The 23,047-nt window shown below is 43.2% G+C and overlaps 1 protein-coding gene across 1 annotated transcript in view; it reads left to right on the top strand.

Annotated features, from left to right (window-relative positions):
- Nucleotides 1–21,178, top strand: part of mgat4b (alpha-1,3-mannosyl-glycoprotein 4-beta-N-acetylglucosaminyltransferase B) — a 166,734-nt gene extending 145,556 nt beyond the window's left edge. Inside the window, exons 11-15 of the mRNA XM_030739566.1 lie at nucleotides 6,241–6,434; nucleotides 6,529–6,607; nucleotides 9,718–9,805; nucleotides 15,590–15,702; nucleotides 19,050–21,178. Of these exons, the coding sequence (XP_030595426.1) occupies nucleotides 6,241–6,434; nucleotides 6,529–6,607; nucleotides 9,718–9,805; nucleotides 15,590–15,702; nucleotides 19,050–19,073 (498 nt within the window). The 3' untranslated portion in view covers nucleotides 19,074–21,178. The remainder of the gene's footprint in view (nucleotides 1–6,240; nucleotides 6,435–6,528; nucleotides 6,608–9,717; nucleotides 9,806–15,589; nucleotides 15,703–19,049) is intronic.
- Nucleotides 21,179–23,047: the final 1,869 nt, after the last annotated feature.

Here is a 23,047-nt window from a genome sequence, read left to right as displayed (position 1 = left end):
GGAGTCACAGCATGGCGCAGTCAAACTTACAGAGGAGTCCCACCAGGTGGTGAAGCAGAGCTGCAGCTAATGCAGGAGCCCCCCAGCACCCAAACAACAAAAGCTGGACTTCGGTGCAAAACCAGTAAGTGGGGGGGAGTTGGAGAAGTTGGTCAGACAGTATGTAGTAGAGGAAGAAACTCTTTAATTCAACGCTGTTTTTGGGGGGTGGCTGTAGCTCAGTAGGTAGAGCAGGTCACCTACTGATCGGAAGGTCAGCGGTTTGAATCCTGGCTACTCCGGGCTACATGCCAATGTATCCTTGGGCAAGATACTTAACCCCAAGTTGCTCTCCGACCGTTCTGTTGGAGTATGAATGCGTGTGAATGTTAGGTAATTAAAAGCACTTAGCTTCATAAAAATGGAAGTGCTTGTATGAATGGGAGTGCATGGGTGAATGCAAACAGGTTGTATAAGCGCTTTGAGTGCTCATACTGAGTAGAAAAGCGCTATATAAGAACTAGTCCATTTACCATTTACCATTTACCACTTGCTTCCTGCTCTTGACGGAGACGGTCGCATTCTATCTCTCTCCCTGCCCTCCCCATCTCTCCGCTTGCTGCTTGCTGTGAGAGCGTCTCTTATACACTGTCCGAATAAGAATAAGATTGAGAGCAACATGGATCTGGCAAACTGGGCCCTAAACACCATTGATTGAATTTTTTCCACTATGAGATCGGGGAAAGGGGAGCCTGCATGTCCGAGTGGAACAGATCCGGTTGGATACGTCATCGATTCTTGGAGCTCGTGCTTCTCGGCCCTCGAGGTTGAAGACGTGGAAGACGCCTACATATTCGGCCATTTGGTAGCGGTATCTTTTCTGTTTGGGCTCGGAGGATACCTGATTTACCGGGAAATCAAGAAAATCTGGGCAGCAGTTCGACATCTGCAGAGGCTGCCGACCCAGGTGGATGGGCTGTGCAGGGCCGTACAAACTCAGACTCAAAGCCTGTTGGACCTGAGCCGTAAAGCTGGTAAGTAGCCCAGCTGTAAAGCGTGCTCGTAGGCGAGAGGGGTTCAATCTGGAGATAAGGTTCAGTTCTGCATGGTGATTACGGTAACTAATGAATTTGGAATATTGGATTACTGAATGGGTTCCCCAGTGAGACTGAAGGCTGTTGAAAAAAAACAAGCAGCCTGTTCCAAAACATCTGCATTATCAGGAATTCGGCTCCCTAGCCAGCCTTGGGCTGGCAACCATATCTCTCCAGGGCTATGTGTGACGGTCGCTCTCCCCCTCAGCCCTCTCTGTGATTTGTGAAGCTGGATCTGGTGTACCACGGCCACTGATGAATTTCCATCATTATCAGCGAACTGTTTTGGCTAGGAGCTGGCATCTGGGCTCCACAATGCCCCCACCCTCTCGTCTCCATCTGCATCCCCTCCTGACCCTGACCTTACCCACCATATTGCTATCCTGGCTTTAAATGTGCAAATATGCTTTTGCTGAGGTGTTTTTTGGAACCTCGTACGGTGTTTATAATGAATACATGTACATTGTATATAGTGTTATTATTAGTAGTATTAAGGTTAATATTGTTTGTTGATTTTATATATATTCTTTTCTTAACCCCTTAACTGGCAAGGGCCCGGTGACGGGCCGTTTGTAGTCCCTTTTATATGGCAGGCTAGACCCTCCCATTTTTATTGACACGTCATTCGGCCAATCATGTAACTGGCTGCACCAAATCACCTGACAAAGCTACGTGACGCCCTCTGAGTATTATTGGCTCTGGGAAACCCATTTCTTAACATGATTGGCCGAATGAGGTGTCAGTCAAAATGGGCGGGTCTAGCCTGCCATATAAATGCACTTCATTCGGCCGGCGGACCAGACGCAGCCGGTTAATAGGCTATGAAATGGGTTGTTCAGAGCCAATAATAACCAGAGGGTGTTATGTAGTTTTTGTCAGGTGATTTTTTTGCTGCCAGTTAAGGGGTTAATAGTGTAAATTATTATATCTTTATTTATATTTATAATAACTGCGGCTGCTGTTACACCCAAATTTCCCCTCTGTGGGACAATAAAGGCTGTTTCTTCTTCTTCTTCTTCTTCTTCTACAGTACGAGATGATTTTTTTGAACCTACCTATCCCAGTGTCTTTCTGTTCTTCTGCTAAAGGTAGCGCTGCGAGTCAGCTACATGACCTCAGGACACCTGCCCCCCCTGTTTGCTTCTGTTTTTTTGTATTTCTTGGATGGGTGTTCTGGAACACAAATTTCATTATATGTTTTCATTATATGTTTACATATATATGACAATAAAGTCTTCTTGATTCTTGAGGAAATGCTGCCCTTAAACAAGGCTGACTCGCCCTCGTTTCATGGTTGTCATTTTTATGTTGAGGCAGCGGGGGGTGCCACCGGTGTTGTGCCAAAAAGTGATTTTTGGTATTTGCCAGAAAATGTTTTCCTGTATTTAAATGGCTGTAAATGACTTGTTGACCTATAATCTGTGAAACATGTGTCAAACATATCTCTCATGAATGATTTCAGGTCATTTTGAGTGAGAAACAGCATTTCTATCACAAGGTAGAAGCTGCACTCAGTTTTTGGCAAAATGACTTTTATATATTTGTTTTTTATCAAGGTAAAAACTGTCTGACATTAAAAATGTCTTTTTAAACAGAAATCTGGCTCAGAAAGCTGCAGAAATCACAACAAATATAACATCACATTTATATAAAGATATTTGAAGTGGCCAAAAATCACTGGACTGATTATAATGTAGGTACAATAACACAGACTCCTAAAGATTGTTGAAAAACAGGTTATTTCTGCATTTTATATATAAGCCCTTCATAAATCATGCTGACTGCACTCTGTTTACCAACATAAGCAAAGACATTACACATAAAAACACACAGAAACATCAGGATCACTTCATGGCAGAAAATCACTTTTTGGCACAACACCGGCAGCTGTTGAATGTAACTAATAAATTAACTTGTAATCTAACTTAGTTACTAAGTAACTAAGTTACTTTTTAAAGTAGTAATCAGTAGTCAGTATTGGACTACTTTTTCAAGGTAACTATACCATCACTGCTTATAGTATAGACTAGGGTTGCCACCCGTAACAAAAATATGCAATCGTTTGTTATTTGGCAGTTAAATGTGGTTTCCCAGTGCTGCCTGAGTGTCCTGCAGTTTCGGTTGCCTACAGACACCTGCTCCTTTTTTTAATGTCCACCGCATCCTTAGAAGTTAAACTCTTGCAAAGATACAAACGTGAGTAGGAAGACGCTCATCTCAGGCTGAACAGCTTCAGCGAGAATGAAAGGCGCACAGTGAGCCGTCTGATATCAGGAAATAAACATTGCAGACAAATAAGAACCACACACACACACACACATATATATATATATATATATATATATATATATATATATATATATATATATATATATATATATATATATATATATGAGCCCCCAGCTATTCAAAGATGGTAATGCATTTCTAACATAAACATAAGAGTGACTAGTATGTATTATTTTTCATATGTGCCCTCTCTGATATTATCTTTGACAATTTAAACTAAAATCTTACTATTAAAATTAGCAGCAGCTTAAACTATTAAAGGAGTTATTTTGCATTACAAACATGTACAGGGAGGTGTGACTGTCATAGTTTGAAAGGTCACATGACATAATGAAACCTGTTAAAATTAACATATGTCACTTTGCAGGTCCTCTTTCAGATCCTCACATCATGGCCAGCAGGGAGAAACTGTAAGACACACGTCCACAACCAGGGATATGCAAACTGCTGCTTGGACTTGAGGGGATGAGGAGCTTAATGTTGAAATGAAATGGACCTAAATTATGAGCTGTGATATATATACCATCATTGCTCCATGTACAGTGTTTAATAGAATTATTAAATGAATGTTTGCTAGAAACTGCCACAAACCTCATTTCTTTGTTCCACAACTGAAGCTTTAATTTGAGCATTTTTTTCTCCTCCACGTACTCCATTGCCAGATGTGTAAAATGTACAAAAAGATGCAATTTAAATGTAAAAGATGTACATATGCATATCACTCAAGACACACTATTTACAAAACATTTTACAGAATTCTTTACATCAATTCATTTATTAATATCTATAAAATTAAAAGCACAGGATAGATATACAGAGAGATTTCATTTCCGACACAATTGCTTGCAGTAATGAATGTTCATCCAAGAAGTGTGAGTTGAAGGTCAGGGAGGCTCTGAACTGGTTTGTCTCCTTTTAGACACTGTCACACACTGTCCTCCTCCCTTTACCCCAATCATTCCAGTGAAGGAATGATTGGGATCTAAATACATCAGCCAGTGGAGAATCTAGATGGGACCGCTGCTTGTCTAATACAGGTTCTCCACTGGCTGATGTATTTTGATCCTCTGGGGCAAAGAGCTGACTGCACAAAGGATTTTAAAACTTGGCCCCTCATCTCTCCTGATTGCTCTCACCCGACGGGCACGTATTTCTGCATCCACTGGAAAATCGTGGAAACTCAAATACAGAGTTTTTTGTTCATTATTGGAACAGCATTGCACACTGCAATAACGTCTTGATGACTATGCCATGCTTGTTAGGTGGGCTGCTGCTGAGAAAGATGGACACAAGAAGAAAGCAAAAAGAAACTGAATCACATAAGAACATGGAAATGGATTGGCAGATAGCTTTTAAGTCACCATTTAAAATGCTATTCTAAACAGCAGTGTTGGAAGATGTCAGTGATTTTGCATTAATATAGAAAGTAAACCTTTTAACGTTACAGCACTGACAGGCAGCACTGTATATTTTAGCTCCCTGTGGCTAAAGTTGCTGCTAGTTAGCTTATTTTCCAATAGGAGACTGTTTCTTTTATCCACGGTTACAGAATGGTAAATTGACAATGATGGATAACATTACCACAGCTAACTAACACGTAAATACTGTTATTATTAACCTTACCTTTCGCTATATCGTAATGATGATGAGCATCCGTGAATTTTCAGGACAGGCCACCGAGGCGAAATCACACTGGAAGTAAAGATACCTCGCATCAAGTTAGAACGGAAGTTGTCTGACGTAATTGTGAAAAGGCCCTATTGAAGGTTAAAACAACAGCTTCCACCAGAATCTACAGAGTGGTGGTAACTCAGCAGCAGGAGCTCTGTTGGCCTCTTCGCTCATTGCCGTGTCTGACGGGGATTAAACCTGCAGCTCTTCAGCGTAACAGAGGGTGGTGCACCTGCCAGTGTATCAGTACATTAAAGTTATTGGTCCAAAGAGAAATGTGGATCCGTCTCACACTGAAGTTCTTCAACAAACGTTTCAATGCCGGAGATGGTGGAGAGCAATGGCAACCGCAGTCATGTGATCATAACATCTGCTTCGTCCTCCTGTCTGAATCTAATGGGCTGTAATTTACCCAGTGAACATCAGGTTTTATTCAGTGAGACTTCAAACTAGCAGCTGAGACCGTAAACTCATCAGGATGGTGGTTACCGAGCTCAAAGATCAGGAGACCAGGAAGCCTCTGCACAACCAGAGGAGTCGCCCCCTGCTGGACTTTGGAGAGAATGCAGCTTTAACTTCTGAACTCGCTTCACTTTTGATACTCAGACTAACAAACGTGTTTGTTCTTCTTCAGAAAGAAATCTTATGATTATTACTGAGGAAAAACGTAATAATCTGATGATGGAAAAGGATTCATAGATATTTTGTGGTATATCATGATAATTAAGGTGAGGATGGATGATTACAGCATATTTTGATCTAATAAAGGCATGTGATTGGATCCTGATGGGCTGAGCTTGTTTCTGTCACATCCTCTTTTTTTTTGGTGTAGTCTTGCATCATGACGTGTCTTTCAGAGGTCAGTGCGTGGTCACTCCGTGTTGCTGTTTAATGATATTCACATGACAAAATGTCTGTGGAAGTGCATCAGAATAACATGACTTCATGCTTCTGTTGCTCTTTGGAGGGTTTCTGCACTCAACCGAAAGTGGATTAGTCATCAAGGGCGGCGAGCAGGGCTGGCGATGATACCAGCGGTTCTTATTATTTTCTGGTCAGTGCACAGCAGTGTCGGCTGCAAAGTGCCAGCTGTGCAGTGACTCAGACATGCAGCTGCAGAAACATCCAGCAAAGTCATGTGATAGGTGTGTGGGTGTGTGTGGGTGTGTGTGCGTGTATGTGTGTGTGTGTGTGCACGTGTTTTTAGGATAAGGACTTTGGGAAACAGACTCTCCATAAGGGTCACGCCAACCCGCTGGCGGAGGTGACGACCAGCCTGAAGACCTACCAGCACTTCACCCTTGAGAAGGCCTACCTCGGGGAGGACTTCTTCTGGGCCTTCACCCCGGTGGCGGGGGATTTCATACGGATACGATTCTTCACGCCTGTTCGCATTGAGAGGTCTGTAACGAAGGATGGGAGGGGGAGCAGGACAGATCACAGGGTCCAACCACTGCTGCTCTAATGAAGTGTCGCCCTTCTCTCTTCCTCTCAGGTATTTCTTTCGTAGCGGAAACATCGAACATCCAGGAGACAAACTCTTCAACACGTCAGTGGAGGTTCTGCCGTTCGATGTGAGCATTTAGATACAGCTAGGGGGCATGGGGGGTTTTAATAGCTAGTTTGGGTCAAAGGTTAGATGCACTTTCTAAAAAAAAAATCATTGAACTCCAGCAAAACAGACACCACACTAAATCAAATCAAATTTTGCCTCTGTTGGATCAGGACACTCCATACCTGGCCGTAGAGTGGTGTGGGGGTCACCTCTCAGCATGAAGGTCCTGGGTTTGAATCCAGGCCGGGACCTTTATGTGTGGAGGTTGTGCTCCAGCTTCCTCCCACAGTGGGTCTGAATTGGTCTGTTAGCCCATGATGGGCTCCATGAGCCCTGAACTGGATGAGCAGAGGAAAATTAATAGATTCGAAACATTTCTTTTTCCAGGTTAAACAAAGTTTAAAGGCTGGAGAATTTCTGCTTTTGGACCCAGTGTTCATCTCTTTGTGTGACAGTGACAACGAAGGAGGAGAGTCCAAAGTGTACATGACCCTTAGAGACACAAAAACACACAGCAGGCTGAAATGAACCAGAATAATCCTTCATCCAGAAAGCCTCGAACCAAGAGATTCATTTCCATCTACAGCAGGAGACCATATCTGACTCTAACACGAGCACCTTATATGACCGAGAACAGATTCACTTTGTGGTCTCTGGAAATGGAGGCAGAGTGATGGATCACTACCGGTTTCTCCTCTGTGGTCGAGCATAAAACAAAGGCTGAATGAAGCTGAGTGCCTCAGCGGGGCACAGAGAGCTATACTGAGAGGAAGAGGAGCTCACAGAGATGAACGGGACAGATAAAAGGAGGAGAAAAATCAACACACGCTTACAGGAAACCAAGCACACGCTGGAGGAGCAGGAGGGAGGCGGTTGCTGCAGTAACGCTGACCAGGAGGGGGGTAGATGATGGCCCTAAAAGCTGCAGGTTTACGCCATAAAATGAGGCTCCGCAGAACGCAATCACTGTTACACTCATTAGAAATTTCATCCTGCAGCCGCTTCCAGACAAAATGTGTCAAAATCTACTTTACAGATCCTGAATCAGTTTGTTGTAAAGCCATCAAAGGGCTTCAGTGTTTGGATCAAGTTAGTAATGCACAGAAAACCTCAGTTGAGCATCATCACCATCATCACGTGCAAAGAGTCCACAAACGATCAGCTTCTTTTGTTTCTTTAAACTGAGAGTCTTCTTCTTCTTCTTCTTCTTCTTCTTCTTCTTTCGGCTGCTCCCTTTAGGGGGCACCACAGCGGATCATCTGCCTCCATCTCACCCTACCCCAGCATCACACCAGCCAGCTACATTCACAAGTCTTCACCGAGGTCTTCCTCTTCTCCTCCTGCCTGCAGCTCCAGTATCTCCACCATCCCTCCTCTGCACATGTTCAAACCATCTCAGCCTCTCTGACTCTGAGCTGTCCCTCTGATGGACTCTGATCCTCTCCATCCTGCTCACTTCCACTGAAGATCTGAGCATCTTCAGCTCGGCCTCCTGTCTTTGTGTCAGAGCCACCATCTCCAAACCATCACAGCAGGTCTCACTACCACCTTTAAACCTTCCCTTACTCTCTGGATGCTCTCCTTCTGTCACCCCTGACACTCCTCTCCACCCTCTCCACTTAGTAAAAGTGATTGAAACAATAAATAAATTAAATGAATTTGTTTCCTTTCAATGGAGCCGATCACTGATGACTGGAGGACGATGGAGAAGGGCAGTGGAAATCAAAAGAGCTCATCACATTATAATAATATATGTGTAATGTAATAATTTAAAGAGCCATGTCTGAGCAGCAGTATTGTGTGAATGACCTGAAGCTGAGCCGTGATGACTGAGAGCAGATAAGCAGCAGATAAAGGTCAGAAGTTCCCGAGCAGCCGGGACAGCGTCTGAGTCAGTGTGAGGATGGCTTCTCTCAGCGCTGTGAATGATGCAGGCAGGAAGCAGCACAGGTGTGTGCAGACATGGGAGGGGCTGCAGGTAATGAGCCACAGAGACCACAGAGGCAGAGAAGGCAGAAAATGCAGAGGATCCAAACACAGGTGTGAGGAGCAGGAGAGAAACCAGCGTGATGCCTGCAAGATTAATGCAGCAGCAGCCTGAAGTCATAGCTGTCATGGTCCCGGGCCGGTGGCCCAGTGTTTTGTGTTCCTGTTGTATAGTTCTGTGTTATTGTGTTTATTGTTTACCCGTAGGTGTTTAGTCTGTGTACAGTGTTAGGTTTCTTCCTGTTTTATTTTGGTAAGTCTTTGGTCTGTGTGCCTTGAGTTTAGTTTTGTTTGCTGTGTTTCCCTCCCAGCTGTTTCCCATTTGTTCATTACCTCCTGTGTATATAAGTCTTGTGTTTTCTCTGCTTGTTGTCGCGTCATTGGTTTTTTGCTGCTGTCTTGTATGTTCGTCTGTTCAGAGAAAGTTCAGAGAAAGTTCAGAGAGTTCTGCCTTTTGGGGTCCTCCTTCCTGCCTGCACAGCGGCGATCCGTGACAATAGCTTTCAGTGCACACCGCCCTCTCTGCGGTGAACACAGGTTATTAGTATCAGGGTGGTGGGGTGCTGGGTACCCAGGGACTTCACATGCTTTCAAGTATAACTTCAAGTAGACCTTAAACCCATCCAGGTGATGTGAGGTGGGTCACGGGTACCTCGCAGGGATTCGGGTGTTGGTGAGCAGTTTGTTGCATCACTCACAGAGAAAGGAAATGGAAGTGCTGCTGCTGTAACACTTCCTTCCTTCCACTGTACTCTGTGAAGGCTACAGACTGTTTGCTTCAGTGTGAGAAGCAGGAAATGTCACATTTAAGGTTAAGATTTTAATTTCATATAAAACAGTGTTGTATGTTTTCGAGCAGTAAGCAGATATTCATGAGGAGCATATGAAAGCTGCTTATAAAGAGAAAAGATGGCTGGAGGAGAGGAGCTGATTTCTTGCAGCTGTAGATGTGCAGGTGGAACTGATCCATGATTAAAAATGAGATTTCTTGTTGGCACAATAGAAGAGCAACCAGCCTACCGTGAATGCAATTAGATTTGATTTATAATTGAATGATGAATGTTTTCTTTCTAACAGACTAACAATACAAACGCGAGTTCACCGATTAATGAACTGATCGGCCTGTTTTTGGTGCGTTTCCAGAACATCCAGGCAGAGAAAGAGGCCCTGACAGAAGGAAGGGAGAAGACACCAAAGTACCATCGCACCGAGGACGGTTTCATCAGAATCGGTGAGTGAAGACGGCAGCCGCCTGTCCCTGATCACCATAGAGCAGTGATCCTCACTATTTTTTTCAAAAGAGCCATATTGACTGATCAAAGTCAAGGGGAGAGCCACAATATCAGCCCAAGTCACTCAAATAAACTCTCTCTGCTCATCTTGTGAGCACCGTATGTTTTTACTCAAAACACCCATCACTGATGTGCTTGTCCCCTCTCCAACATCGTCGTGTGGATTTTTGTTTTCTTCTTCAAATTCCTGGGACCTATTCCAGAAAGCAGGTTTTGCTAATAACTCTGAGTTTGTTCACCCTAAAATGAGGAAACTCGGGTTTTCAGTTCCAGAAAGAGCTAACTCCAACTCTGAGTCAGTTACCATGGTAACAGACTCTGTGACCCTAACCTGGCAGGTTTTATCCAACAACCTCTGAGTGTCTCTCTGACTCCGCCCCTCCTGCTGCACCTGAACCACCTGTCTGACCCTCCCATTCATTTCCTCCTTCATAAAGTTGCTGCAAAGCATTCAGAGGAGCGAATTCATCTGCAGACGTTTGTGTTTCTACGATCACTGAAATCCCAGTTAGACGTTAGTTTGTTATTTTTGTAACATGAAGCTTTTACAGTCGTTCACTCGTCAACAGGCTGTAAGGACGGAGACAGCGATGATGTCACGGATTTATAATGAGGCAGCTGCAGCTGTCAGACTGTCAGTCAGTTCCTCTGAAACATTTACTGTAGTTACTGCAGCATCACTGTTACATCACACTGATCTGGATGAAGCTGCTGACACAGAACACACTGTGGATGGAAAAATGTCTGATCCTGGAGATGATTTGAATGAGTGAAGATGAGGCTGAAATATTTGAAGACTTGAAAACCGAACTTAATTGATTTAAAGTGACTTAAATGATGTCATTTTGAAGGTTACGTTGTCTGAAATTCAGAGTGTGAATTTCCACATATTTTCCACTGAAAATCACCAAAATCGCTGATCATAGGCTCTATAACGCATCCGCAAACTGTCCGAGTCCACCCGCGCAGCAAGAGGATCCAAATGGATCAGGATCACAGATTCAGACGCGATCAGGTCCAGATCCAGTTCAGGCTCCAGTTTTTTTGCAGCTCATCCAGTCTAGATCTGTTTATAATGGCTTCATCTTCCCGACACGATCTGCATTCTTTAATTAAAATGCCTCATCCTCTCAAAATGTACTGAAATATTTAAAATGTATAAAGCTGAGACATTTGTCATAGCATGTTTGCCAGCTGTTCTGGAACGGGAAACTCACAGTTGCCGATCTCAGAGTTGATCAACTCAGAGTAGGTTTATAAACTCAGAGTTTGTTGAACATGCTTTCTGGAATAAGCCCCTGATCTTCACTATTTCTCACGTCTGTTTTTTGTCTGTGTTTGATTATAGATTGCTCCATTTTGCGCAGTGACTATATTGCGCTAGCTACCTTGTAGAATGACCGCTGCCGTGTAGCGCTCTGCTGTCCCGGTGTGGCTGCGGCAGCGTGCTGTTGGAAACAGTGTTGCCAGTTTCCACAGTATCCCCCGTTTGGAACCAACTTTAATTGAGGCCAAATGAGAAATAGAATGCAAGTGCGTGGAATGTAGAGTGCATTACATCTTTCTGTAGTGTGCTTTAAAATGTATTGCTTCTGCAGTATTGCTGTAACCGGTCACGAGAGCCACCAGTAAAGCATGGCGAGCCGCGCAATGAGTATCCCTGCCATAGAGTGATGGGTGTAGCAGCTGCTGTGTGACTGCTGCTGCTTTTGAGGACTTATAACGAGCCCTTTCCCACAGTTTACATCCATAAAGAGGGAAAAGGCTCCTTTTGCTCTTCCAGCTCCTGAACTGTGGACTGAATTTCACTCTCGGAACTTCACAGCTGATCCAGACTGGTCTCTGCAGGAACCGGCCGGCCATTTTCAGGACCTGAACTTCTAACTTCCAATCAGCAGTTCATTGGTTCACCTCCAAACAAGCTGATCTCTCACATATCTGAGCCCTGGCTCCTAAAAATTCCCATATTTCTCTGATTTTCGGTTACATTGTGAGGCGTGGATGATCTGTGTTTGTGACACAGGCTGTTTGTAAAAGATGGATTTCATTCGCTGTTCTCCCGTTCAGCTGTTATGAAGAGAGGAATCAGCCACAGAGACCAAAGCAGTTTCTGTATCAGGCTGCAAACGTTTATTTCTGCTGGAGCATTTTAACAGGGGACTGACTCACTGCTGCCTCTGCTGGACTGCAGAGGAACTGCAGCCTTTTCTATTTCAGTTTCTATGCTGAATCATTTAGCAGTGATGTTCTGGTGTTTTTTCTCCAAGCTTTAAAACCAAACAACAACTTTTATTTTGGTAAAGATTCAGGAATCGTACTGACATCAGTGAGTCAGGTAAGTGTGATGCTTGCAGCAGCTGTCAGTGAGTGCATGCAATAAGAAATAAGAAATAAAAATCAGCTTGTGGTGAATGGATTTCATGTCACAGGCTGGATTTCCAGCGTGGCCTCGGGGCTCACCTTTTCATTACTGCAGTTAGTTTCTCCTCCTGATTTCAGCAGGATTTATGGAACCTGCAGTAAATAAATGAAGAAGGCCTGACGTGCTGTTTCTCTCCGGTCACATAAATGCAAATAGAGATCTGAATCTGGAGGAGGACTGAAGTAAAGCCAGAGTTACTGCGAGCCTGAAAAACCTTCACTGTAAATGAACTTTTATATCAGTATTCTCATTCCTTCTTTCTGATGAGTTGAATCACTCAGTTTAGTCTGTTAGCCTTGTTGTTAAGTCACTACATTAATCACTTCCTGTACACATTTCATACAAAAACCCTTCGGTATTTCAGTGAACCCTCCATTTCCTAAAAGGCTTTTATTTTGAAACATTTGCAGGCATGTGCAGCAACAATAATAAAGAACTGGATACAATGAAGCTAAGTTAAGTTATCTGACAGACACCCTTCTTAAATCTGCAGCCTTTCGGAGGGGGGTGGGGTGGGGTGGGGGGGTGCATGTTTCTGGCTGCGCCGTCTCCTCGTGCTTTGCTGTGTGAGTCTGCAGATTTTTGGCTTTAGTGACAGAGCTGGGATTGTTCCCGTGAACACTGTGAGATTCCCGTGAAGGTCTCTGGCCTGCTGGACCCTACTGTGTTGTTTTTGATCCTGAATCTACAGGTTTCAGATTTCCACCACACATTCACATTTCGTCTGATTTTTATGGCTTTTCCATAAACAGGCACTAAAACTGTTGGTTACATTTAGGACCAGCTCATGAAGCGTGTGAGTCTGTGTCACACTGCCTGCACAAAGACAAAAAATACAAAGTGCCAAAAAGAAACCAACACAGCTCCAAACTCCAGATGATCCTGCTTCACCTGGTAGGAGGAGAGAAATCAGCTCAGACTCAGACACACACGTGGTGGAGTCAGCTTTCAGAGTGAAATTCAGTCCACAGTAGAATTTCACTGTGGATGAAGAGGCTGTGGACGCAGGGGGCCCGTCCCCTCTGAAAGGTCAGAGGGGATGGGGCCTCTGCATCCTCCCAGCAGAGATCAGTGTGGTCTGGACTGAGGAAGTAAAGGCCTATTTAAGGTGGCTGTTAAACACAGCCAACATTAAAGCTTCGTGCTTCCTTTTCTGGACCACAGTCATCTCATTTCTGAGTTTGCATGAAAACACTGATCTGATCTGTGTGTTTGAGCCCACCTGGAGAAATGAGGACTTTATGCTGAGTGGAAGCAGTGCGAGTCTGAGCTGACATCATAAATTACCAGCAGCTCTTTATCCCCTTCATCAATTTTTCAGATGAGTCGGCGGATCGATCCGGCCGACGCGCTTTCACTCTATTAATTTCATCGTGCTGCCTTCAGGAGGCCTGCTGGTCTGCGTATCAGAGGGAGATGAAGCCTCTGAGAGAGTCGGGACTAAAGTGTGTGTTTCAAGGAGGGCAGGAATTTCATTCCAGGGTCCCAACACCTGCAAGAGCCAAAACACATGATTTCATCCTGCAACTCTCATCAAGTTTCCAGCAAATTTAAGTGCTTCAAACTTTTCTGTTAATGCATTTGGAAGCTTTGTGCAGGTTTCTTTACTGTGGGTTCAGTGCTCAGGAGCTCGGGAGCTTAAACATCCCGATTCCTTCACATAGAGATTCCTCCTGAGGAGGAATCTGAGTAACTTGAGGATCACCATGAGGATCACATTTGTTGACTTCAGGTGGGGGTGAAGTCTGCTTTGTGTTGCCTGAAAGGGTGAAATTGTAGGGTCTTTACCCACAATACAAAGCGCCTTGAGGCGACAGTTTGTTGTGATTTGGCGCTATATAAATAAAATTGAATTGAATTGAATTGAAATAAAGGCTTGTTTTACACCTGTAAGTTTCAGTGTTCACTGCAGGGAAAACAAAAGAAAGCTGAAGGCCGAGAACTTCACTCTGTGCTCTCAGACATATACATTTGGCTGGATATTGACTGAAAGCCATAATACCCACAATAATATCAGATAATACCCTGTGATAAACAATAACACGCTCCCCAGACACTGTTCTCTGCCAGGATTACAGTCGCTACCTGGAAGCATCACTGCCAGCACGATAATCCTTGTAAATAAATCCTCTGAAGGATTATTGCTCCGTTGAGCTGCAGTCGCACAAACTAAACTCAGCTGGGAGAGCCGACGGCAGCAGGACGCCGGTGAGACTCAGGAAGTCATTTTCAGAGAAACCGCAGGGGTCACTGAATGGATGGTGGGTATGTGTAATGGGTCTTACCATTAATAACCCCATAAATCTGCATAGAAAGCATAACAGTCCCTTCATTATTTGAACTTCCATCAACTAATGAATAATAAATAACAAAGCCAAACAAAACAGGTTAAAGGTTAAACCTGCTTTAAAGATGAGACTTTTATAATCATGTGAATGAGGCCATTATCACATACATCAAGGTGCTGATGTGTGTGTTACAAAAAGGACACAAATAGAGACACAAAATTGGTGAGCAAAACAAAAAGTGAGTTTTATTAAAGCAAACCAGAGAAGAGAGACAGGAAAGAGCTCAGCAGAAAAATCAAACGAGGAACAAACCAGTGAAACGAGGAAGAGCAGAGGCACTACGAAGCAGGATTTCTTCTCATCAGGTAACTTCAGGGTTACACCTGCGTTTCTACCAAAGTGGTTCATTTTCACAGTTAGCTAAGGTTAGCTGAGGTTAGCTATTGTGATGTAAGATTAGCTAAGGTTAAGTAAGGTGAGGTTCCTGCTCCCCTCAGGTCATCCTGTCTTAGAATAGAATACAAACTTTATCTTACACACAATATAACAAATCCTATAAAATAACACTCGTACATTCTGAATGTCTCACCATTCTAATTGTACACATAATTGCACTTTAAATTCTGACTCTTCCCTTCATCTGTATTGATTGTGCTTTATTATTTATATGCTTACTATTCTTTTATTTTAGCTTATTCATTTTAATTGTGTGTAAGGTACTTACAAAGTAAGAATTTCACTGCTCAGCATAATCACTGTGTTTCATGGTGCATATGACCATAAACTTCTTCAGTCTTGATTCTTAGGCCTCAGTCACACAGGACTAGAGAAAAGTGTTGGGAAAAGTGTGTGTTCCTTGACCGGGTGGCAAGTGATTGCTGGAGGGTGCTGGCTGTTGCCGCAAAGTGGATGCTGCCCTAAAAACCTCCTTGTGATTGCCGTAGTAACTGAAACAAAGGTGACATTACTTTTCTATTCAGGTTATTGATCTTGTTGATCTTTGTCTTTTCCAGGAACGTTCCAGAACGGGATCGCAGAGGGAGAGGTGGACCCCAGCTTCGGGCCCCTGGAAGCAATGCGTCTGTCGGTGATGACAGACTCACCGGTCTGGGTGATCCTCAGCGAGGTAAGAAGGGCTCTGTGGAGATGTTCATCCAGAATTACTGTGTACTGACAACATCCTTGGAAAGCATTTGGACCCCTACTTCTTCTTTCAACATGCCTTACTTTATTCCAGTGAATGCCCCCCCCTGAGCTTTCCATCCACCCCAGAATATAACTGAATAACTTGCTAACATCCAGACTAACACTGCATAACACTTTTTTTACTGCAACCAGCTAGCGCTGATGCTAACGCCATTCACCATAGGTTATAATTCAGTAAAAGCTAAGTATCACATGGTTAAAATGTGAAACGGGGGACAAACCACATTTACAGTTTCACTCACCGAGAACAGATTTGGCCATTTTGTTGATGCTGCTGGAAGCTGTCTGGCTCATAGTGGTCCGGATGAGACGCCTCCTTTTCTTTGGTGGGGGCCGGTCATAGCGCAGATAGAGCTCTGGGTCGGGATGTAGCTCTCTGGGCTTATCAATAAAATGAAAGGAGCAAACATAAACTCTCTTCGGCAGGCATTTGAGTTTTAAAGCTGCCAGCCATGCTAGTTTCCAATCCTCCTTCCTCAGCATAGAGTGCAGTGCGTAGGGTGCTGGACATGAACAGGCCTTTTATAGTTGTTGATGTTCAAATCAAAATTTTTCGAACTCCTTTTTTTTCAGTTTTCTTGAGTTGTTGTGACAACCGACAACAGCACAAGTTGAACCCGAGCTCATATTCGAACTAATATAGCCACCCGTTACAGTACAAAGTAACCAAATTTTGTCATTAACTCTGGCTCTGACTTTGGTACCCGGAAGTATGAAACCGGACAGCGGAAGTAGCAGTCTGTCATGGCAGCCTACATACGCTCTTACAGAAACCTGTGGATAGAGCTTTTCTACTTGAGTACTCAAAACACTTTATACAGCATCTCTTCACAAAAGCATCTACATCTACATGATTTCTATCACATTCACACTTCGATGAATGCATCAGAAGCAGCTCGGGGTTCAATATCTTGTCCAAGGATACTTTGGCATGCAGGCTGGAGCAGCCAGAGTTCGAACCACCAACCTTCCCATTAGTAGATGACCTGTTCTGCCTCCTGAGCCACAGCCACCTGTAACAGTGCTGTGTGCTTGAATTCCTCCTGATGAAGTTAATTATTTTCTGTTCATAACCTCTTTAAGATGTGGACTCATCAATAGTCAGCGATGGGTATCTGACTTCTTTGATCTCATCAATTACAAGTTTTAGAGCACTTCCTGCTTCCTGCTGCTGACCAACTTTATGGAGATGCAGATTTCATTTTACAACAGGACTTGGCACCTGCACACAGTGCCAAAGCTACCAGTACCTGCTTTAAGGACCACGGTATCCCTGCTCTTCATTGGCCAGCAAACTCGCCTGACCTTTAACCCCATAGAAAATCTATGGGCTATTGTAAAGAGGAAGATGTGATACACCAGACCCAACAATTCAGAAGAGCTGAAGGACCAACCTGGGCTCTCAGAACACCTGAGCAGTGCCACAGACTGATCGACTCCATGCCACGCTGCATTACTGCAGTAATCCAGGCAAAAGGAGCCCAACTAAGTATTGAGTGCAGTACATGCTCATACTTTTCATGTTCATACTTTTCAGTTGGCCAACATTTCTAAAAATCTTTTTTTTGTATTGGTCTTAAGTAATATTCTAATTTTCTGAGATACTGAATTTGAGGTTTTCATTAGTTGTCAGTTACAATCATCAAAATTAAAAGAAATAAACATTTGAAATATATCAGTCTGTGTGTAATGGATGAATATAATATACAAGTTTCACTTTTTGAATGGAATTACTGAAATCAACTTTTTCATGATATTCTAATTTTATGACCAGCAACTGTAAATACAAAGCCTAAAATAAGCACAATCGCCCCCTAGTTGCTTGCTGCAGTTAATGCTCCAGGTAATGTGAGTCTGTTTACACTGACGAAGGCTCAAAAATAATAAAACTGCTGGACTGAAAGTTGGTCCCACTGATGTCAGTGGATGTGAAACCCACAGATTCTTTCCACCAGACTGTTTTCCCCCAACCTCTGTATCTGCTGTGAGTCTATCAACCTTTGCTTCTCAAACCCAGTGAAATGACCTGCTTCGGCCACAACACTGCATGTAAGGTGCTCCTGCAGATTTTCTGCAAGATTCATGAGAAAATGTTAATTTGATTTATTTTATTTTGTTTCTTTTTAATGACTGTTCAGGAAGCAGCATTGTGCCCAAATGTAGTTACAGGAGCTACAGGAAGTGACAGACCGAAGTAAACTTGATTATTAGGCTGACTGTTGCCAGGTCTTTTAGGAGATTAGAGAAGAATGACAACACAGTAAATATTACTGAAAGCTCTTCTGCACTAATATGCCTGATACACAAGGAACACAACCTGAGAGTCTCAAGATGGAATGATAATTAGAGTGTGGCTGAAAATAAAAATCGCTTGAATCCATGCAGCCGCTCACCTTTTTGCTGCAGACATGTCTGAAGATTTCTGTGACTGGATTTCTAGGTGCAGGGCCACGTGTGGAAGCTGTGCGCAGCTGTGATGGAACTAAACCCTGCTGCAGTTTAACTCTTCTGGTTTGGCTTTTCTAGACTAAAATACGCTGCTATTGCTGCTTTGCATGATCCACAGTTCAAAATAAGCCTTCTTTAGCTCATACAGACCCTCAGTTCATCCTGTCTGAAATCAGCTGTTAGCCCCTCCCCCTTTTAAGACAAATTTCTTGTGATTGGTTTGAAAAAAGGTGGGTGGGACTTCTGAGATGACCATATTAGTGATATCCCCTAATTATGACATCACACATATCAAAGAGTAGAGAAAACTGTGATAAAGTGTGTTTAGAGCAGCCTGAGCTTACTGCCACACATTAGCCTCATCATTAGAAACTGTTTAATATGACTCAGCCCCTCAGAGTACACAGGGCTGCATCAGACCCTTCTCCAGAGTGTAAAGCTGTTTGATCGATGGGATATCTATAAACTGTTATACATGTAAACACCAGTGATTATTAGAAAATGATTTAGACTCAGAAGGAATCAGAGCTGTAGGTCAGAAGGAGACCTTTCATCTGCTCTGACTTGTTCTGAGCAGCCACCATCCCACATGCTCATATGAGCCTTCAAAGGTTACCCAGAATACACTTTTTAAAGTGAACAATCAGAAACAGATCAAACATGAATTTGAAAGCAGCAGATTTGGACCCGCCCCTCTGGGCAATAACAATAAAGTTATTGAACAGGAAAATCAGCTGATTCTGAGGAGGTCAGGTGGGATTTTTCTCATTATTTTAGAAACATGAGTGACTGACACACCTGCCGTCTCTCCTCTTTCAGATCTTCATAAAGAAAGCTGAGTGAAGCTCCGCCCCCTCAGAGATACCTCAGCAGCATTCAGCCGAGCTGACAGGAGGCTCCTCGGCCACCGTCCTGCCTCTAGCCCCGCTCACCAGATCCCCACCATGGCGCCACAGCACCGCCGTCTGGCAGGACCTCAGTGCTGCAGGACTGAACGGATCAGAGACTGAAACACACGGACAGGTGGGCTCACCTGTCTCCACAAAGAGGAACAATGTAATTACTCCTCATCCTGTATTTATGTGTATATACAGTAAGCTCAGTGTCGAAACACTGGTAATCACGGAGGCTGCGGCAAGAGCGGTGAGCCACCTCTGATGATCGATCTGCTGCTTTGAGACTTCCTGTCTGCAGACCGGACCTTTCTGCCCCGCCCACAGTACCCGTGTATGTGTGTCCACTTGATGCGTGTGGTGATGTGTGTCTGCGGCCGCTGCTGAGGCGGCAGGCATTTCCCCTCCGTCGATTTGCCTTAACGAAGAGCAGAGTCACTTCAAACAGGCCCCGCCTCCCAACATGTAGCGTCCACAAATACCCAGAATCCTTTGCTGCAGCCTCGGACCTTCTTCATGTTCTCGTGGCTTCAAACTACTGATGAAGACGCCGGAGTTTCTGCTTGTAACGAAGTCTTTAAGTTACCAGAAGCCTTTAGACTGACTGCTCTGTGTCCTGATTGCTGTAATCTGATTACTCTGCAGTACTCCAGCTACTGTGCTGTGCAGTACTCTGATTACTATGTAGTACTCTGAATACTGTGCGTACTCTGATTACTCTGCAGTACTCTGTGAATCCTCTGCCGTTTTCTGATTATTCTGAAATACTCTGCAGCACTCTAAAATATTCCACAGTGCTCTGAAGTACTCTGGGGTATTTTTCAGTTCTCTGAGATACTCCACAGTACTCTGGGGTACTCCATAGTACACTGAGGTACTCCACAGTACTCTGGGGTATTTTGTAGTACCCTGAGGTACTCTGTTGTACCTCAGAAGCACTTTCCTGAGTCTTTTCCTTCTTCCTGTTTCTTCCACGGGTTGATTTTCAGTCTTTCTGAGCAGATGCCGTCGTCCTCCGGCGCTCGTCTGCAGCGAGCGGCGGCGGCTTCGTCTTAGAGGCGAGATGTTTCTGATAAATTGTTCCCCTGGTTTGAATCTGTTCCCTAAACAGCTGCCTTAAAGTGATGTAACTCATCAGATGTTATCTATAATGTTGTTTTAACTTTTAACATATGTTAACATATAACGTTGTTTTGCCTGCTAATTCTGCACTTCTGGGAACTTTGAACCATTTTATGAAGTGTGAGCATCACTGCAAGGTTGCTGCTTTGATGCCTGTCACACTGGTTAAACTGGGCGGTTTCCAGTACATGTGGCAGTGAGCTGGGCTTTGCTGTCAGTGCAGTAGCTCATAATAAAAAAATACATTGATTCTAGTTTAAATCCATGATTAACGTACTAAAGTGTCCTCAGATACACACAGTAACAGTGGGCTGAAACTACAGCAGAACATAGCAACACATCAAATTGAGAAAAATTGGAACTCATTTTGAATTTGATGGCAGCAACACGTCTCTGAAGGTTAGGACAGGGCCGTGTTTCCCACTGTACTGCATCCCCTCTGCTTTTAAGAGTCCGTAAACATCTGGAACTGAGGAGAGCAGCTGCTGGACTTTGGGAGAGGAATGATGTCCCGCTCTGTCCGACAGCGGATTCTAGCTGCTCATACAGTACAGTACAAGTTTGCAGTTACTGAATACAGGACATCTGTGATGTCTGTCATGTGTTCACAGTAATCCAGGTGTCCATTCACGGAAACAGGCTAAGTGAGGTAAAGGAGGTACATTAACCAGGGGAACAGTTTATCAACACTTTCTTCCATTAAGATGCGACTCTTTTTTTCTCCAAACTGTCGCTAGTTCAGATTTTCAGATGTGAAAATTAATGAGGCTAAATTAACTCTAGCTTCAGGAAATAGCCCAAGATTTTATTCTTTTTTATTTTCTTTGAAAGATGCACTGGAATGCATTGCTATCATCTTGTATGTGTCTTTTGTATCCTTTAGATAAACTCTATTTAAATGAGCTTAAACTTCTATCCAATCTGTGAATTGTAATAAAGACAGAAATTTAAATGGTTTTCTCTTGTGTTTTAACTTCAGCATCTCCTGTAAGACAGATTCCACCCACCACAATGTTTGGTCAGTTTTAGATGCCTTAGAAATCTGTAAAAGGTGCAATCATAAAGTTCTGGGACTATTCCCACTGAAATGAAAACATGCCTGATTTAAATTTGGCCAACCTCATGATGGACTTCTTGTACATCTTTGGACATAGGATAAATGAAAACTGAGCTAAGAGGTTCCTGACTAATTCACATTTACTCATTTTTCTGTCAGTTTCAGGCTAGATTAGTGGTTCATTCATACTGACAAAGTTTGTGCCATGAGGTGAATTGACAGGTCATATAAATGGGGGTGAGTCCACATTAGAAAAATTCACTTCACGCTGCATCACAAAATGCCATCAGCTGGGAGTCTCCTGGTGCCACGACAGTCAGAAATGGTGCTGAGTTGAAACTTGATTTCTAGATAGAGACAGGAAAAAAAAGATCCTATAGAAACTGACTTCATGGTAAATTCTGAAAATATATTTCTGTAATTTGGTTCCACCAATCAGTACTCCTCCCCGTCCCACTAGTTGTTATTCATGGATTTTCAATGTGGCTTCATGCAAGTAATGCAAGTTGATATGAAGTGCAGAACTTCTGTGTAGTTCTACAAGTCATCACTTTTATTTATATAGTAGGTAACCAAGTGTGCTTTCCAGTTCTCTAGTATACAAAAATATATTTAAAAACGTCCATTTCCAGGACAGTCTCTGAGACCTTCTGGCTTCTCAAGGTGGATGTTTGTCATTGAAAGTTGTAGGTTTATACCAGCAAGCTTGAGTTAGCTGAGGAACCCATAGGATTAATTAGGAACATAAATCTGAATATCATCTGCATATAAACAGATATTTTCCAATGAAATTCAATCAAAAAACAAGAACAAAGGTCCTCATACAAAGTCTTGTGGTACACTATTATTTATAAAGGTGAAGAAATAAAGATTCATAGACCAGAATGTGAAGCACAAACTCTAACTCCTCGTCATCATGGCCAACGTGGACTGTCTTACTGCAGCTCTGCTCTTAAATGAACTGATTGATGGCATAAAGACTAACTTCTTCTTGTCCCCAGCCTCAGGTTAGCAGTCATCAGCAGAGCTGTTGCCATCAAAACTCTCCAACGTCAAAGAAAACTCTGCACTGTTGGGTTAATGCAACAACAGCCCAAACAGACACAATTCTGTATCAAGCAGCAGTGCCATAATGAAGTCAAATATGAAAAAGCAAAAACGATTTACTTTTGCACTTCTAACATGGAAAAAGAATGAAAATAAATTATTTCACCACTTTTTAATAGTTTAATACTATAGTATAGGTAGAAATTATTTTATGAATGAAATAAATTAATTGGACTGGTTGTTACAAATGTCAGTTGTATCACTTGAGGTATGTATTTAAGCAATGTAGGGTCTGGTTTCAATCACCTAACTCATAACTGGATTTATAACAGGTGTGTTTTAAAGACTGCTAGAGTTTTTGTGTGTGTGTGTGTGTGTGTGTGTGTGTTTGGGGGGGGGGGGGGGGGGGGGCTTCATCAACAAAAATGATAAAATGGCAGCATCACTCACTGGTTTCTGCCGGTTCATCACAGACTGGAGGTGGACAGTTGAAAGTGAGATAATTTCCACTTCCGCCTGAAAAAAGTCACGTGACAAGAAGTGCAGGAGTCTGTGAAAAATTGAACTCATCTCATTCTGATCACTTTAAAAGTCCTAATTAGCAATTCAGCAGCACAGTCGGTGCCTTTATTTGTCAGCTTTGGAAGTGAACTGAGCTTAAAAGCAGTGCTCTGGTTTAAAAGGATAACAGCAGCCTG

The sequence above is a fragment of the Archocentrus centrarchus genome, chromosome 10, assembly GCF_007364275.1.
Source record: "Archocentrus centrarchus isolate MPI-CPG fArcCen1 chromosome 10, fArcCen1, whole genome shotgun sequence".
Lineage (NCBI taxonomy): Eukaryota > Metazoa > Chordata > Actinopteri > Cichliformes > Cichlidae > Archocentrus > Archocentrus centrarchus.
Note: the sequence above shows the minus strand (reverse complement) of the source record. Positions and strands in the feature narration are given on the sequence as shown.